At 39.5% G+C, this 19927-nt stretch overlaps 2 protein-coding genes across 2 annotated transcripts; both read right to left on the bottom strand.

The window, feature by feature from the left end:
- Positions 1 to 7: 7 nt before the first annotated feature.
- Positions 8 to 10379, bottom strand: LOC575700 (beta-lactamase domain-containing protein 2). Its single transcript, XM_030986572.1, has 8 exons — positions 10082 to 10379; positions 9153 to 9316; positions 6787 to 6923; positions 5415 to 5646; positions 3395 to 3576; positions 2415 to 2498; positions 936 to 1103; positions 8 to 545 (listed from the first exon to the last, which is right to left on the bottom strand). The coding sequence occupies exons 1-8, from the start codon at positions 10222 to 10224 to the stop codon at positions 366 to 368; spliced, it is 1290 nt and encodes a 429-aa protein (XP_030842432.1). The 5' UTR covers positions 10225 to 10379; the 3' UTR covers positions 8 to 365.
- Positions 10380 to 11918: 1539 nt separating this feature from the next.
- LOC575771 (beta-lactamase domain-containing protein 2) lies at positions 11919 to 19645 on the bottom strand. Its single transcript, XM_776148.4, has 8 exons — positions 19377 to 19645; positions 16981 to 17144; positions 16429 to 16565; positions 15572 to 15803; positions 14197 to 14384; positions 13638 to 13721; positions 13157 to 13321; positions 11919 to 12212 (listed from the first exon to the last, which is right to left on the bottom strand). The coding sequence occupies exons 1-8, from the start codon at positions 19520 to 19522 to the stop codon at positions 12027 to 12029; spliced, it is 1302 nt and encodes a 433-aa protein (XP_781241.2). The 5' UTR covers positions 19523 to 19645; the 3' UTR covers positions 11919 to 12026.
- Positions 19646 to 19927: the final 282 nt, after the last annotated feature.

Here is a 19927-nt window from a genome sequence, read left to right as displayed (position 1 = left end):
AGATCTATTGGATTGGAAATAGATTGAATTAGATTTGAATAGCGATATAAAACGGTCACTTTGCAGGTATCATGTTCGCAGCTATATTCTAAACTCCGGTTAAACTACTTTATAAAACTACAGTTCAGATATGACGCGGTTTACCGTGGCTAACAAATACCACCTCTGGGTTTTTATGCATATATAAATGAATGATAATCAGGCAAAAAAGGGTCCTTTGTGCATTCACTGACGTCTGTTTCATGAGATACAGAAATGTGAAACGTTTTATACGTGACGTCATCATTTAAAAACACGCCGCGGTTTACCGCTGCATATCTGAACAAGGTTCAACAAGGGCATTACAAAGAAGATGTCCACATCTACTACTTTTTCCTTAAGCATTCGTACAGATTTTCGGTCAATTCTTGACTCCTGTGATCTCCGTTATGCGTGTAAGGTGAAAGGGCGTTGCTGACGAACGAAAAACCGATCTTATTCTTCGGATCTGCCCATGCTTTCTGACCGCCTGCACCCTCATGACCGAATCCCATAACCGAACCGTTCTGAAGAGAGCAGAAATGAGGGATATTAAGAGATCAATTGATTATTCGACATGCCATTACATCATGAAAGAAACATTCTGCATCAACTCGGGGGAGGGGGGGGGGTGTTCACACATTTCAGAAGGTGATGGACAAGGCCAGTATAAGTTGATCTTTCGTAAGTCTTTGTGATCTTTGTGCTCTACATTAAAAAGGGTGTACTCAGTTGGAATGATCAAAAGATGAGGGCATTACAAGAGCAACACCTTTTAGGGGAAACTTAAACTATGAGTATGATTGTACTTCCGAACTTTTGTCTTAAAACGACTGTAAAATGCAACTGCTAGATCGATGGCGCACTACAAAATAATCAATGCTGTCTTTAATTTTACTATCATCATTAGTACTCACCATGACATACTTCGTTGTGACCATCCCTAAAGTATGTGATAAGTCAAATCCTAGCACTTCATCCTGTGTTACAGTGCTGGCGTTCATAAATGCATTAATCCTTTCCTTCGATAGCAACTTCAGTTTAGTTTCTGGATCGACGCCACCGGCCGCTAAAATTCCGTAAACCTAAGAATAGAATCAGAAGCCAGGTTTACAGGAGTCCATAAACTTTATCTCTGTGAGGTAGTCTTTTTGGTAAAGACCTTACCGACGCTTTTTTTCATTTCGAAACCTCAATTTTACTTAAAGTCTTACACCGTAAGCAATCTTAACGCATTAACAACGAGCAGCGAGGTCCTCATTCGAAGTTGGGTGCCGACCAAATGATGTTAATCGCCACAATGATAATAATATGAAGATTGTAATCATAACCACCAGGATAATGATGTGACAATGATTAAAAAGATAATGACAGTAACAATTGACATGATGAATCATAACGCTCATTGTAGTAGTTATAACGGAAATTCAATGAATTTGCCCTGCACTACTATTCTTTGGATATTTTTTCGCAATAATATCAATACTATATTAATGATGGGAAAAAAGGAAGGTAATGATGATATTGATAGTAATGATGTTGAAATATCGATCAGAATAATTAAAAGAATAAGAAAAACATCATAATAACAACAATATTGAATCAGGAATAATAATAAGTGTGGGGCCAGTAGGAAGAGTAATATTAATAAAACTCACTTGGTTTTTTTACCCTACGTATAAATACTATTTGATTACTTAATTAATCAATTAATGAATTAATGAATAACAATGATATTATAAGAAGAAGAAGAAGAAGAAGATGATGAAGAAGAAGAAGAAGAAGAAGAAGACGACGAAGAAGATGAAGCATAATATACAATGATAGTTGCATTTATATTTAAACTTATATTTTTCCAGAGGATACAAGGTACTGTCCCTTAGTCAAGGACGAATTCAGATTTGTAGACGTATATCTAACGATCTTTTTCTTCATCTATTAAAGAAGTCGAGTGAAGTACATTTTTTTCCAAAATGCAATGAGTTTGTGGCTGACAAGTATACGGTGTTGAATTCTCTCAGTAATGGGCTAATGTAGTTCATTTACCAGTGGGGTAGCATCATGGGCATGGCACCATTTGGGCTTTTGACATATTAGCTGAGCACACTCATGATGTGGAGGTGTCGTGGTAAAGTGGTTCATTTACTTGACTCTCAATCCAAGGTGTGAGGGTTCAAATCTCAGCCCGGCACTAACGTCCTTTGGCAAGACAGTAATCCACATTGGACACTCTCCATGCAGGTGGAAATGGGTACCTTGCAATCGCTTGGGGTAATAATAATTGCAGGGCCCTCAGGAAGATCAGCATTGAAGCTAATGAGGCTTCCCTGTGTAACTTACAAGGTTATTATTATTATTATAAATATTAGCTTCATGAAGTAAAAAGTGAATCCTACCTTTGCGATGGCTCTGGCTGTCCCAATTCCATTGACAGAGGGCACTTCGACAGCCCGAAGATAGGGACTGTTTAGGGCCATCAGCTAGCCAAAAGAAAGAGGTACATGTACTGATGATACTGATAATAATAATAACGATGAAAACAATAATAATGAAATTAAAGGGACTTGGTAACATTGTTCAGATGAGAGGAAATGGTCATAAGGTAGTGACTTCAATCAGTGGCGAATCTTGGATTTTCCAATGGGGGGGGGGGGGGGGGAAGGGGGGGGGGGCTGGAAATGTGAAAATCGCGCAGACCGTTATTTTCGCTCAACAGGGAAAATCGTGCAGACCGTTGTTTTCGCTCAACCGGGGGAGGGGGTGGGGGCGGGGCGGGGGCGGTAGTGAGCACTAAAAATGAAATCTTTTTTTATTTAATTAGTGTTTTTACTCCAACAGATAATCATATACGAAATCTATAGGGCAATAGACCACATTCTCACTATTTTCATCAAAAGACGTACGATTTTTGTTCCTACTGTATAGGCAACATTGTTCATGCAGTACACTATCATGATACATGCATGTATACATTTTCTTTTCTTACATAGTCCTATAATTATATGAAAACTCTAACATATTCAATAACAGTACATTCAAAATGAAAGGAAAAGTATATCAAGCTTGATTTTGATGCAGTAATAATGAAAAGGATATTTTATTTACGTATGCCCACAAGTGCTGACACTTCATGATGAGTTTTATGAGTTTTTCCCCTCGGGCGCTCAATATTGTCGCTTGAGGGCTGGTTGATTTGTGGTCTGAGGGCCAGTATAAACAAAATTATAACTATGTTGATTGTTCTTGTATCACAAAAGTTCCCCAACCGAATGTTAGTCCCAGACCGCCCCTAAATCCCCCCCTTCAAAAAAAGACGGGGACTGATTACCATTAGCTATAGGCCTAGAGCAACTGTATGAATTGACAAACTACTTACTGTGTTCATGATTGCCCCTTGGTTTTCTTGGATGTTTTTGAAATATGGAGTCGTTAGGAAATGTAATGTCATCTGGCGAATGAGAGGATCGTCGAGTCCCCACAGCCGACCAATCTTTCCTTCAATCAATCTAGCTACTCGATAATTCTGATCAAATGGCAGTCCAATGTGGAAGTCCACTCCTGTCAGACAAACACAACACAACTGACCATGTGTCCACACACAACAAATTCATCGTATAACTATCCCGAAACGGTAGAGTTATACCGTTTCGGGATAGTTATACGATAAAACTGTGTGTGTGTGTGTGTGGACGCTTACTAACGATACGTCGTATTTACGAAACGTCGTATAACGAAACGCGGGTCTGGGCATCGTTTTGAACTAAAACTCGATAAAGAATCACGGAATGTGTTGTGTGTGTATGTAACTAGTATAACTGGTCAACTAGAATGGTATAACTGGGCGGGGCTTAACGTGACCGCGCGCGAAAGGAGACCTGACGTCCCATTTCCGCTTCCGTTTCATGACCGCATTAATTAGCAAACTGCGCACCTATACGGCGTTTCGCTGTAGAGTTTCAGGATTACTTTCTTGTGTGTGTGGACGCCCTGGAATTTATACGATGATTCTTTAAACGACGTTTCTTTTGTGTGGACACCCTGGAATGTATACGATGATTCTTTATACGACGTTTCGTTATAGAGTTTCAGGATAACAAAAATTGTGTGTGGACACGCTGTGAGGCTTGTTCAGAAATGACGCGGTAAACCGCAGCGGTTTATGTATGTGTAAATGAATGACAACTGCGCGGAACTAAGGTCCTACGCGTATTTCAGCTCAGTGTGATGAGATGGGCAATGTGAAGCGCATTACACTTTACGTACTACGTCATCATGTCAAAAAACGCCGCGGTTTTGCCGCGTCATATTTGAGGAGGAGGAGGAGGAGGAGGAGGATGATGGTGATGATAATGATGATGGTGGTGGTGGTGAATGATGGTGATGATGATGGTGGTGGTGATGATGATGGTGGTGGTGGTTATGGTTATGGTGGTGATGATAATGGTGGTGGTGGTGGTGATGATGATGAAGGTGGTGGTGGTGGTGATGATGATGGTGGTGGTGGTGATGATGGTGATGATGATGGTGGTGGTGATGATGATGGTGGTGGTGGTTATGGTTATGGTGGTGATGATAATGGTGGTGGTGGTGGTGATGATGATGAAGGTGGTGGTGGTGGTGATGATGGTGATGGTGTTGGTGGTGAGGGTGGTGGTGGTGATGATGATGATGGTGGTGGTGATGATGGTGATTATGAACATAGTGGTGGTGATGGTGATGATGACGACGATGATGATGATGATGAAAATGATGATCGTCGTGATGATGATGATGATGATGACGACGATGGTGACGACGATAATAATGATAATGTTGATTAGTAACAAGTCCAAAATCATCATCATCATGTATTTATATATAGTTCATTTCAAATCAGACTGAGTGAAATTGTCAGTGTTTTATGAGGGCAGTGATAGACTGAATACTCACTCATTAAAATTAGGTAAGACCGATTCTGATCATATAAAATGATAGCACAACAAACATGATTAAGATCATGATTAGCAAAACCTGATCAAATACGATTATTACGTTTAATACGATTCCGCATAGACAGTATACCTTCCTTCATCTCGTTATGTGTCAAGCAACTAAAAATGACCGCTCTGCGCTACATTTTTTTTCACAGGGGGTCATCATCTTCTTCTTCTTCTTTTTCCAGTTGAGTACCGGTCTCTCAAATATAGTATTTTCATACAAATGGCTTAAAGATTATTCGAGAGTATGAGAAAGTTGCCATGAAGCTATTAAATCAAGATTGATACTGGTAATTTTGCAAAGCTTTTGTGTGACTATATTGTACAAGTCAGTAGTGTCTATATTTTGAGGCGATTGGCACGTGTGTCACACAATGGACTGTGCCAATTGGCATTGGTTACATATATTAGTTTATTTACCAAAAGGTTCTGCGATCTCTTCTGCAAAGAATTGCCCCATGGTGCGGTGTTGCGGGTCGACTCGACGCAGGAGCTCGTTGGTGAGCGGGCCGAAAGTTAGGGCGTGGTAACCATGTTTCTTCCCGTCTATTTCCCACTGAGGCTCAGCTGCTGCCATCAGTTCTCCCCCTCGTGCTACATCCTGCAGGGTGTCGATGGTCATCCCCGGTGGAGCCATGAGGGTCAGGCCGGCCTATCAAGGTCAGTCAATGTTACAAAGATTTCGGCCACAGTCTTCGAAAAGTTTTGTTTAAAGGTAATACAAAGTTTTGGGAAATTTTGAAAATTGGGTGGATAGTGAATCTTTACAATTTTGATATATTTGGATGCCCCTGTGGATGTATTATAAGCACTAAAAAAATTAGCCCCTAAAACACTTCTGTTTTCGAGAAAAATTGAATATAAAAATTTACCGGTGCTCCCGGTAAATTTTGATAAATTTCAAATAGCGCCTATGGCCGTACAATCGTAGCTACGACCATGAAAATCTCAGAATATGTAGTTGAGATATATAATTTCCAAACGAGAATAGCTAATCGGTCGATTTCAGTCAAGAAACATCGTTTCATAGCTAAATTAATATCTTGACCTTGAGAGGGAGCTATACAACATAAAGAGTTTATTATTTATAATTTCATAACTTTAGACTCGATTTCAACCTCGACAACGATCAATGTATATTGTAGGAACGCATATGCTTCCAATATGTTAATTTGAACCAAACTCATGACCCTATACCAAAACTTTGTAATACGTACCTTTAAAATGGTCCAATTTATGCGTTTAGATGAACACTAACGACTTGCTCTTATCAATCACATTTATTTTATTTATTTATTTCTAATCTTTTGACAGGGTAGCCCATCCACCAACAAGTAGTGGTCTTCCATGGGGCCCTGAATAAACATGAACATATTTACATCGTTTATAACGTTTATACAAAACAGTTTTTAAAAAAATACTCATTTGCAAAATAAACATATATCATTAACCTAGTAAACGGTAATGACAATAGGAAAATATTGATTAAGTCGCAGTTATGTGAATAAGTCATGTTAATATGACAAAACATGCACGTAGTGTATGTTCGGCTGAGCCATTCAAAAATTACAACTTTGTTTAAACAATCTCTTACACAACATTAATCTCTGTTTAAACAACATTATTTGATAATCACGTCCATTTTAACAAGAAAATTAATTTGTGTTACGTTTTGTTTTGTTTTGAATAGAGAACAGGACTCTAACAAACCCTACTAAGATCTAACTCATTTAAATTTTTAAAACGTGTTTCAAAATAACAATAATAAAAATAATAATAATTCTGAACTGACCATATGTTCCATGAGTTGTCTGACGGTCACTTTGCCCTTGCCCTTCTGTGCAAACTCTGGCCAGTATAGAGATACTGGTTTATCATAGTCCAAGAGACCCCTGTCCACCAACATGGCGATGCAGATTGATGCTATACCTGTGTGTAGGAATGATAGAATTATTTTATAATGTTTTCTTGTTAAGAGCTAGCACGAGCTGAAATCCCGGGGACAAGGAGGAAGACCCTTTCACGACTTTGGAAAGGGGGCACCATAGCCTAACAAAATATGTACCCAACTATTTTCTCTTTTGTTCTGCCAATCTAGTTTTGGAGGAAAAAAATCATTCTAAAACCCGATGACCCTTTCTTGTCAGAAAAAAGCCCCACAGAGTTCAAATATGCGCCCCCACACGTATTTTAGGAGTGATTTCCACACATGAAAGTAATTCTTTATTGGGTTATGCGAGTATTTGTATGACGTCCAATCATCAGTTCAGCGAACAAATCTACAAAGTGTCCTTTTATTGTGAAGTTAGATATCATGAACTAATCGATGTATCAAAATAATGACAAATTCCATTGAATTGAATATACAGGGGCAATCTTTGCCCATTTTTAGCAATCTCTTATACCTGAGTGCTGTATAATAAGCCATTCCTAATAAGGCAATTTTTGTAAGGTAACCCAATTTAATACATACGCCTTTGGGAATTGCCTCAATTTAAATTATTTCATTCACCTGTTAAGAATAATTGTATTCAATAGTCAGAATGCAAACTGCTAGGTGGGATAAGCCATATTGTTTGTCCTATACCAACAAATATAACACACTTGTATAATTATGCAAAAGCATTCTGCCTATTGAGGTGCAATTATCTTTAACAAGGGAATGAAATCAATCGTATTATGCACTTCACAAAGACGTTTGCATAGCATTTGGTTACATTACGAAAATAGCCTATTGCTTCTCAATGTGTTATCACCACCATTATTGATATATAACTTTTATCTTTAAAGGCATCGCTTAACAATGTCAAATCTCAAGTTTTACCATATACTCATTTTCCCCGATAGACTGTAGTGTTATGAAAACCGTTAGGAAAACGCAAAATTTAATTTCGATTTCCTACCATAAATATCTTGATAATAAGACAGGCGATCGGCTTGTACAAGTCATGGGGTTCCTGACTGACCTACAGGTTCATAATTATCATTATAGCAGAGGTAAATCCAGGATTTTGTGTTTCAGAATCGGAGCAAAAGTTTTGTCAATGTCGATCTGTTGACACAACAAGTGCCATCCGAACAAAGTTCAAATATACCACAGAAGGATCTCAATCTCGGTGATATTGCATCATAATAAATAGCGGAGTCTAAAATCACCCCCTATTATGCGTACTTCTAGAACATTCTCCACAAAACCTGACCCTATTTTTCCGTAAAAACAAGTAAAAGAGAGCTCTAGACATCGCCCTATATGGGATTATCGAGACACATTCACAAACGTACCACACTTTAGGAAAGCAAGTGCATACGCTCTCTCCTGTTTGCGAAAGTTGCAAAAATGTGACCCCCTTTTCGTGAATTGTTTTCCCCTTTAAAAAGACGTACACGTATCCCAAATCCAAAAACATTTCAGCCACGAACATTCCCCGAAAATGACCTGGGGTTGTTTCACCAAAACTAAGATTGACTTTAAGTTGGACTTATCTATGGCAGGCCGTTCATGCCACTGTTTGCTCTCACCAATATGATTGTTAGATATTTTATTATCCTTCAATAATGAATAATCCAAAAATGTTAATTCTGTAGATTTGTGACCATGATGATGTGTAAGTCCTTTGGGAGACCAATGCCAGTTAATGATAAAAGAAAACAGTGGCTTGAGCAGCCTGCCTTAGTTAAGTCTAACTTTAAGTTGATCTTAGTCTTTGTGAAACACCCCAAGGTTTACGCTACATTTCTAATATGCATAAACAGAGTCAATAATAAAGTGATAAGGTCATCCAGTAGACCGACAGCTTAGGGATGAGACCGGCTTTGAAAAAAAGGCGTTTACTTGATCGACAACCCACGAGACCAACATCCCACTAGACCGACAAGCTATCAGACCAACAAGACAAAGAAATTGATACGACAGATGGAAATTGTCGCCGTTGTGAGCTGTCGGTCTCGGGGCCGTTTGTGTGGTGAGCCCCCTGAAATGTGACTTTAACGCTCATGCGACCGACAGTTGTTGGTTTTGTAGACTGTCGGCCCTGACGACCGTCGGTTCTAGTGAGCCATCCGAAAAGGGTACTAAAAGGCCCACGGGACCGATTGGTCTATTATAGTGGGCTTTCGCTCTCGTGGGTTTTCACCGAAGTGACACTACCGGGATCTCACCTTTAGTCGCAGAGAAAACAACCGTCGTTGTGTCTTGACGCCATTCTATGTTGCTCTCTACATCGGCAAATCCTCCCCAGATGTCTATGATCTTCTTGCCTTTATGATACACGGCCAATGCTGATCCTCCGTATCGGGAGTCTGCACCATTTTCAAAATTCTCTCTTTCGACCAAAAGAGAAAGAAAAGGGAATGACTCAGATGTGAGATCAACTAATATCTTTCCTGTGTGTGGTTTGATTGATTAGTTAGCTGATTAGGTTTTTCTTGTGTTTGCTAAGTTTCTGCAGGTAGTATATACGTAATTTAGTAAAATAACGAATTCAAATGTTTAGGTCCATGTTCACTAACCTTGTGGGATTACACGCCCATCCAACATCCTCCCTCCCCCTCTCTCTCTCTCTTTCTCTCTCTCCCTTCTCTTTCTCTTTCTCTCTCTCTCTCCCTTGCATGCATATGTACACTCTAGCAATCGATCATTAACCCCCCTCTAGTAAGTTCAGCCTTCTCCATGCGGGGTTGAATCTCTCTTGGATGAATATCAACTCTACACTATGAGCTAGCAGCAAAGCGAACGAGCAATATTTTGACTCGTGGTTATTATGATGTTTTATACTTCACAGCTAGGCCGGCCCCTATATCAGAAGTAGGAACATCCCGCTAAACCATGCCATGGAAATGAATGCTAAAAGAGTTATGAAATCGTGTACCTCCTCCTTCCCCATATATGTAAACCATATGGGTAAGTGCTGTACAAAACAAATTAAGAACTAGTACAGTGAACATCGCATTCGCGCATTTCAGTAGCGATGCCCATTTCAATTAGTGATTTAAATCCTTAAATACAGTAATACTGCCCAATCAATGCCTTAGTCATATACCACACCTCCAGATTAAGATCACTAAGTTTACAGATGTTTAATTCATACCTGAACTTCGCGAGAACGGGTTCAAACCCCTTGGCAACCTCTCCATGGATGACTATGGGTGGTACCTTCTGGAAATACCCTGGCAGGAAGGCAACAAGGCATGCTGTAACGGCCACCAAGATGGCATTCTGTATCAGCGACATGATTGCGAATGGTTCCAGGCCCTGGAGTTTGTAGAACCAGAGTGAAGATGAATCCGCTTCATGAGCGTGAGTAAGCCAAAATGACCGAGCTTATTACGATGCCCCAGACAAATCGCCAAACGAACTCAACTCAGAGTCCACACCGAGCGATCCTTGTCCATCCGGCGTTATGTTATCTTTTGTTTGGTTTGTAATCGGTCTGGTGTCGGCTTTGTTGATGTGACTCGGGTTTGGAGACGCTCTATAGGTCCAAAGTCCCAACACAACGTACACTGTACATACAAAGTTCGCAAATCGAACTATTGACCGAACGCTGTTTATACAATGATCTTGCAGTTCCTCTACTTCAACATGTGCGCTTCAAATTATTAAAGGGCTATGACTATGACTATCAGATTTTGTTTTTAAACTTTGGATGGCATTTTGTGGTAATGCATGGCATCCATACTTTAACTCTTGCCAAAATACCAAGGATGATTCTTGATAACGTAATAACTGGCATGTTTGAGTTTCAATGTCTCCAAAAAAAAATCCTGCTTTGTGTATACACACCTTATGGGTTTTCATCAAAGTGCCCTTTTTGTTGGTGCACCCCGCCCCGCCCCCTCTCTCTTTAAAGATGCTCCACCACCCCTGAGATACATGTATATCACCAGTGTTTATACATTTATTTTATTGGTTTCTGTATGTAGAAAACAAATCGACATACATACAGTACGTTTTCTATGCCATTAACTTGTAGAAAAATCTAGATAATCAAAAATACATGTATACACGAGTGAGGGGGAATATAGAGAGAGAGAGAGGGAGAGAGAGAGAGAGAGAGAGAGACGTATTAAAAGAGATATAGCGAGAAGAGGGAGAAATAGGGAGAGAGGGGTGGAGAGAAGGGGGATATTTACTTCTTACTTTGCTTTAAAGACTGAGTTTATATATATATATATACATATAGAAGTAAAATATACTGCTTCATTTTACTTCATTCACATTAGAATATATGATATCTTCTTTTCTCCTCATGTTTGCCTTGAACACTCTCTCCCGCAAACTTATACATACACCCCATAGTACATACTCTACCCACATTACACCCGTTCCTTGGCTTTACATTTTTAAATCACCTCCGTCTATAAAGTCTACCCACATACTCCTGTTACTTCGCTTTACATGTTTATCTCACTTCCGTGTATACAACTCCAAGTTTGTCATACTCCATCAAACCATATTATATGTCTCACCCAAGCTACACGTCACCTGCTGTTCTATATTCTACCCATAGAACATTGACAACTTATTATTATTATTATGTACAATTTCAACAGCACCTCACATTGATTCTAATCTACTGTATGCGTACTTGACAAGCAACACAAAAATGTGACAATTGGTAGGCCCAGCTGCAGCAGGCTTCCATTAGGACCCTGGGGCCAGTTTCTCGAAATCGTCATAAGTCTTAGTTCGTGGACATCGCATAGAAATGCATGTTAATTCTTTTACACACGTTTGAACGGGATGTCCGAGAAGTTAGACTTATGACGGTACCGAGAAACGGCCACCTGTTTCATAAAAGCTATTTCTAGACCTGGACGGGCTGTCATATACAATGCCGTATCAATAAACATAATATAAACACAATATAATTCATTGCCATCTTTATTTCGGATAATATTATGCTTTTAATTTTCCAACTCCCTGTCCAAAATATTAATTTTAAAAGATTTTATTCAACTTGCTTTTTTAGTGAGGATAAGGTAATTTCTATTTCTGTATCAGCAAACTTTTACGTTCTTCAATTCTTATCATTATTTGTTCTCGATTCTTCGCGTGCATTTGTAGAGAGCGGACAGCAGGGCACCAGTCCTCGGGTCGTCACGGAGGAAGAAAGGTGACATAGTATTGCTCACAAACCCCATCCCGAGCTGATTCTTGGGGTCAGCGAACCCTATCTGTCCTCTTGCACCGGGATGTCCATACAGTATCTCCCCTTCCTGCATATGAATAATGACGTCATAATAACGATGAGTTCTAGGACCGTATTCTGTGAAGGGTCTTATCTTTTATGTGAGGAAAACGTGATGATAAGTGTCAAATGACAAACTTATATTGCGTGGAACCGATATTTCCATCGGTGCTTGCGCAGTTGTATTTATTAACCCCCATAAAAACTTTACCTGAACGCAACCAGCTTTGCGCAAATGTTTACCTATATGTCGTAAGCTTGATGGGTGGATTCAGACTATGCCACCGGTACCAAGATTTCAGTCAAAATGTTGCCCCCTACTCCTATCCCCCAACACAACCCAAAATGTCAGTCAAATGAAACGCTGTATAAGAGGGGACGCTCTGTAAGTGAGAGCCTGAATTTAACTCGTGTTTATAAAGCCTAATTATTAATGATAATGGATATTTCAATGGCGCACATATCACAAAGTGCTCAAGGCGCTCTAATAGTACCCCGGCTTTGCCAGGCTACCCATTTCGGTGCTTAAATATTTCAAGGAATTCCTTCCTATTGGTCTCCATTGCACACCTGGGTTTAAGAATGGCAAATGTAGATTAATATCTTTACAAAGGAATTAGTTACGCACGCAGCAGGACTCGAACCGCCAACCACATGACCCACAGTCCGAAGACGTATCCGCTAGACCACGACACCTCTACATTTATCATAATCACCCCCCCCCCCTCCTCCTTCCATTTGGATTTTCTGGACCCGCCACTGCAGGTTAGCAGGGTCGTATCCAGAGTTTGATTTTTTTTTATTTATTTTTTTTTTTTTGGGGGGGGGGCACATACATATATTTGATCGACGTCATGGGGAGGGTCTCAAAAAGTTCAACTGATCTTGGAAAGAAATTGGGGGCACGTGCCCCCCCCCCCCCCCCCCCCCCCCGCTCGTGGTTACGGGCCTGCACGTTAGGCCAATACTTACCACTGAGTCAAATACCATGAGGCCTAAGTTAAATGCGATCGGTACGCCAAGCGTCTTGTCAAAAGTGGGCGGGGTCGAGGTGAATAGTTTGCTAAGAATGGGCTTGGTCAGAAGAGTGCGGTTCGTCCAGCTATCCACCCCACCTGCTGCTAGAATACCATATAACTGTAGTAAAGAAACAACCACTCAATAGTTATTGGGGGGGAGGAATGCCGTGCTATTTCCGCCGAAGTTCCTGTCAAGAATAGGCAATAATTACTTTCTAAATAATCGAGAAAAATGAAAGACAAAGGCGATAAACGAAAAGAGGAACATTCGCAATAATTGGTAATAGTTTTAGGATATTAATAAAGACATGAATACTTATTGACGTACTTAGGTGGAAATGACAGGACAGTTCATTTACTTGATTCTCAATCAAAAGGTTCAGAGTTTGAATCCCATCCCGGCTTATCATTAAATGCTGTTAATGTTTTGTTACCTTGGCAACCGATTCTGCAGTGCCTATGCCCAAAGCTGATGGCAGTTCCACTTGTCTGTTGTAGGGGTTGTTTAAAACGGCAATCTGAAAAATAAAACAACAAACAAAAGGCAACGATAACAAATATTACACCGATCAAGTATTGTTCTTCATCATTTGAACCAAAGGAGAAGGAGAAGGAGTGTGTACTGATAGCTCCCGTCTGGTAAAATTCTGACGGCCATTTTCAAGATTTATGTCACGAAATTTGAAAATTAGATGGTGCCTTGGTGTTTTTTATGAGATTTTCGGCAAACTGACACTTTATTTTGTTTGTCACCCCCCCCCCCCCCTTGGGCTATCAGACATTGCTCAGGGCTTAATTTTGTCAAAAGTATAGGGTTATAGGGTTAGGGTTGCAATTGTATTGTAGTTTAGGTTAAGGGTTAGAGTTAGGTACAATGATCGGTCAAGGGTTGAAGTTAGGAATCCGGTTGATGCAGGATTTGTCTCAGAAGCTTGAATCGTACTACCCCTCCCCTTACCATTTACGGTCTAGCGATGCCATTGCATGACTTACGTTTCCAATGCCCGAGTTTTCAATAATACGCGTTAAGAGATCACTTTGCATCATGTGGAGTATTATCTGTCTGTTTGTAGGGCTGCTTATACCTTGAAGCAGATCTGTTATCACGTTTGAACCGCCACCCAACAATCTCGCAGTGCGATAGTTCTCTTCCAAAGGCAGACCAATGTAGAAGTCAAGACCTGTTGGGAAAACATAAGTCAAGTTATACCGAGTCTTCCTTTCTCATCGAAATAAATCTAAAATTATTTATACCGTAAAGACTTTCGAGAAATCAAGCCAAGTGCAATTTCATCACGCTATTTTACATCCCATAGGAATCACGTTCAGATTACGTCATTGCCATGTCCGCTCATTTCAATAGGGACTTTTAGATTTGCACAACGACAACGTGGATTGCTACGATCGACGTCCTGTTAATGCACTGCCTTGAATGGACGTCACACGTATCAGTCCACGCAAATCTAAAAGTTCCTACTATAATGACGGACAACGCTATAGATTAACATTTAAGAGTCATGCAATCATATGTGATCTAGGGGAAGTGTAATCCCATATGGTCATACAACGGACAGCTCTGTTTGCAATTGTCTTAGACATTCATAAAAGTTTCCATCAAAAGAATTAGGGCAAATAATGGTCAGAGTATGGCCTAACCAACTTCAGATAAAAACCGTCGAATCGAACCTAGAATATGTAATCAATACGATACCAATTAGCGTACCCCCCCCCGCCCCTACCACTATCAAATGAGGAAGGTAATTTGAAAGGGAAAAGAAGAAAACAAATATAAACGCCAGATCGGCGGCGGACCGCACACAGATTACACTGTTGCCCATAAAGTTTAAATATTGTTCTCTAACCTCCTTTTTTTTAATGAAACGATTGTGATAATACGATTTCTTTTTCGTTATAGATAAAGTTAATGGGTGGTATTCTCGAAAGCGGCCTAAGTTAAACCTGGCCTAACTTAGTCCGTGGATTAGTTAGGCCAGGCTTAACTTTAGTCCATGGACTAAGTCATTTTCATTTCTCGAAAGGTGGACTAACTGATCCATGGTTTAAACAAGGTTTAGTCCATGGATTTAACTTAGGCCGCTTTCGAGGATACCACCCAATATCTTCTCAGAACTGTATTGATCAATCTGTCTTGGGAATTGATCAATCAGTTCAAAGAATATATAAACGTTATCTGTCGAGAAAATAAATGACATGTTGTCACAATCATTTCATAAAAGGAGGCAAGAAAAAATATTGCAACTTTATTGGCAACATCGTAGATTGCATTAAAGGGCCAAACATTGGTTGTTTTCTAGTTGTTTGGGCGGTGTGAATGAAGATTTATTTTTGATTATCATTGCACTATTACCAAACGGTTGTGCCAGCTCCTCTTTGAAGAATTGACCCATAGTTCTGTGTTTCGGATCGACCCTCCGGAGAAGCTCATTGGTGAGAGGACCGAAGGTGATCGCATGATAACCGTGAGTCTTCCCGTCGACATCCCACAACGGCTCGGTCGATGACATCCGATCACCTGCCTTGGCGACGTCGCTAAGGAGGTCGAAGCTCAAGCCGGGAGGTGCGGCCAATACGAGACCTGCCTTTCATCGAGATGGAGAGACAAAAAGAGAAAGAGCATGAAGAAGAATAAGAACAAGGAGGCGGAGGAGGAGGGAAAAAGGAGACAGAGAGAGATATAAGAGTGCGACGAAGAGAAAGAGAGAAAGATATATGAGAGAGAGAGAGAGAGAGAGAGAGAGAGAGAGAGAGAGAGAAGGAGGGAGGAGGCGATGTAGAAGTTTGTTGAATTCATATGATGATAGAATATTCCTGTTCGGAAAACATAAGCAGCCAAAAAAAAAATGATATTGGATGTTCTGCAGGCCTATAAGAACATGTGAAAACTTCAAAATTACGTCACCCGAAACTATTCACCCAAACTCCCTCTACATTTATCAAAGAGGGCCTGGAATCCATCAGAGGTCTAGATCTTACTTGTCCAGATGTTAATATTACTATGAATAAATAGGTTTAATATGTCAATAAGTTAATAATTAATTAATGATTAATTATTTGAATAAATAAAAAGTTTCATAAACTTATCAATAAAGGAGTGAATGAATGAATGCATTACAATAATTAACTAAAGAAAGAAACAAACAAACAAATAAACAAAAATTCAAACAAATGTATTTACTGATTCATTTAAAAATTTACAAATTTTACCTGATGTTCCAAAAGTTGTCTGACGGTAATATTCCCCTTGCCCTTCTGAGCAAACTCTGGCCAGTATAGAGATACTGGTTTATCATAGTCCAAGAGACCCCTCTCTACCAACATGGCGATGCAGATGGCTGCAACACCTTGATGCAAATATAGAGAAAACATTACAATAAATAAAAAGAGTAGGAGTGTCGTGGTCGAGTGGTTTAAGGCGCTTGACTGGAGATGCAAAGGTCGAGGGTTCAAATCCCGACACGGCACTAATATCCTTTGGCAATATATTAACCTGCACTTGCTACTCTCCACCCAGGTGTTAAATGGGTACCCTGTAGGATGCGACCGTCATTGTTGGTCAAACAGTTTTGAGCGTCATGTAACGCCTGGCTGGAATGCTCCCCAGGGAGTGGAGATTGTGCACTCAGTGTGTGCGGGCAAGCACTGAATCCAATGACCGGGGGTAATAGTATATTTGTAAAGCGCTTAGAGATATTTGTATTAAGCGCTATATAAAAATTAAACATAATTATTATTATTATTATTATTATTATTATTAACCTTTTGTTGAAGAGAAGAAAACTGATATCGTATCTCTTCTCCATTCCTGTCTGCTTTCGAAGTCGGCATAGCCTCCCCAGATGTCTACAACCTTCTCTCCCTTGTAGTAGACTGAAAAGGCCGAACCCCCTTCACGAGGGTTTAAGTTTGTTTCATAGGTTCTCCTGCAATGGGGGAGAAATGGTGATTTGACTCGTAAATGATGATAATGATACTCATGTACTAATTTTACTATTACTAATGCTTTATACTTCTACTACTGCTACTACTACTACTACTACTACAGCTACTACTACTACTACTACTACTCCTACTACTACTTCTACTACTACTGCTGCTGCTACTTATATCAATGATAATGAAAGAATAATAATTATTATTATTAGTATTATCATTATTATCATAATTATAACTATGATGATGATAATAATGATAATATTAACAAAAATAATAATAACTAAAATGAAAGAGATGATAATGATTCATCATATTTTCAAGTATGATGACGACGATTATCATGAAATAAGAGAGAAGAGAGGAGAGAGAGAAAGAATGAGAGACAGACTGACAGACAGACTGACAGACCACGGACAAACAGATCTAGATTTCGTCAATGATGGCAGAAAGAAACAAACATACTAAACATCGACGAGGCAATAGTGACCTTCTTTATGATAAAACGTCATAGAAAGCACAAACAGAAATATACTTGGAGAGAACTCTGGAGGGGCGTTGGAGTTGGAGAAATAGTCAAAGAGGGATTAGGAGAAGGAGAGGGAGGAAGAGGAACAGGAGGTGAAAGCGGAGGGAATGGCGTACGTATTTATAAATTCGGGAAAATGTAATACGACATGTTAAATCAATATAATAGGTTTAGAGTACAGTGTTTACTGCAAACTCTATTTGTGTTTTTCAAAGATTTCTCGCATGCATGAGGTTGTCCTATGCCTTAACTTCGCTCGGTTTCTCTGAGCTTATCATAGGGGCTATGTCCACAGGTTTGGCGGATTTCATAATACAGGCTAGTCCAAAGATATGTATTGATTGATTTCATATATTAATCAATGTTACTCTTGTGTATAATGATATATAACACAATCGCAACTTCTTTCAATAAAGAACATAAACGGCGGCAATATACTTGTTTACTGATACTTTGAACACAGGTTTTTCGTGACGACTGAAAAGTTTGCCATAGGCTTACCCAGCATGGTAACAACAAATGCTGCAAATTTAATTCCACCAATAGAGGTGCCATGGTTATTCATAGCATATGAGTGGGACTGATAACCAGGGGTTAGGGGAAAAAACCTGTAAACATTAAAATACATTAGTAAACTGGGGGTGTTTCACAAAGACTAAGATCGACTTTAATTTCGACTTAACTATGTCAGGCAGTTCATGCCACTGTTTGCTCTTACCATTTACTGGCATTGGTCTCTGAAGGGATGTTTAAATCGTGGTCACAAATCTACAGAATTTACATTTATTGATAGATCATTATTGAAGGACAAAAATAGTATCTAAAGATCATAATTGAGAGACGAATAGTGAGAGCAACCGGTGGCATGAATGGCTTGTCACAATTAAAGATAAACTTTAGTACTGGTAATGCTATTGCATTGTGAAAGAAAAGGTGAGGAATGGATCAGAAAAAAGTTGATCATGTAGCATGTAAGTATTGGTGTGCACTGTAATGTTCTGGAGTCATCAAAATCATAATAAATTTGACCGGGTCTTGGTAAAGTAACAAGCACTGTACACAGAAAGCTATATATGGGACAACACACATGGTGTCGGGGGCTAGTACTACCTTGATTTCCTTGTCTTTCTATGCTCATTACTCAGCCAGTATACATTTTCTTCCAAAATTGTTCGGCACATGTCATTTATTTGTAATCTTAAACATTCAGTTTCGTTTGATTCTGTGAGAATTATTTTTTTTTTTTTTTACCAGAACTGGAGTTTATCTTTAAGTCCAACTTAAAGTCGATTTTAGTCTTTGTGAAACACCGCCAGATCTATTAAAATATTTACGTAATTCGATCATGGCTTATCTTGCGCTCTATAGACTGTTGACTGATTAAGTGCATATAGGCCTTCTTCTAATTGAAGAAAGGTATCAATTAAAAACTCAGAGGCTTGCCATACATAGCAACAGCTAACATATGCAAATTGAATTATATCTGTAGAGATTCCACTAAATATATTTGTTTCGCATGTGGACCCTAATGAAGGGCCATTGGGGAGAGACATTGCATGACATTAAATACATGTAAGTTAAAAACAGGTCTAATGTTCTTCACTATTGTGATCATGAAAGTGTTCTTTCGTATGAATCACACTATACTCTGACTAAAATAAGGAGAAAATCACAATGTGTGTCATATCCTCACCGGAAGGCTTCCTCAACCTCTTCGAATCCTTTTGCTACGAACCCGTCGACGATCACAGGAGGCTGCTGTCGAAAGAAGCCAGGCAACCACAACACCGCCACGGCAGTCACTGCGACTAGGGCCGCGCTTGTCCACAGCGCCATCATACTAATATGTCAACCATTCGGCTTTTACAGATAGATCGTTGTTTTGTAGGATATTTAATCAGAATTTTTCGAGGTACTAGCTATCATCACATGGGCAGATAAACATCGTGTACTAAACGGTAAAACCAATCGAGACGGATGATGTACAAATGTACACAATAATTTTTCATTTCATCATGTTTATGCACCGATGGTTCATCCTTTCATACACTACTGGAAGTATTGTTCTCAAGGGTTAGCTAGAGGGCAAAGTACCAAACGAATTCATGCAGCATATACATCAATTTTGCTGTGATTAATATTTCTATAGGCACGAAGCTATATTGGGAGTTCGATCTCCGCGTGTTCAAAAGATCTGGGGAAATTTGAGGTGATTTTCTGTATAGCACACAAGGTTGTGCGAAT

This window comes from Strongylocentrotus purpuratus, unplaced genomic scaffold (assembly GCF_000002235.5).
Source record: "Strongylocentrotus purpuratus isolate Spur 01 unplaced genomic scaffold, Spur_5.0 spur5_scaffold_16, whole genome shotgun sequence".
Lineage (NCBI taxonomy): Eukaryota > Metazoa > Echinodermata > Echinoidea > Camarodonta > Strongylocentrotidae > Strongylocentrotus > Strongylocentrotus purpuratus.
The sequence above is the reverse complement of the archived record's forward strand: the minus strand, read 5'-3'. Positions and strand labels throughout refer to the sequence as shown.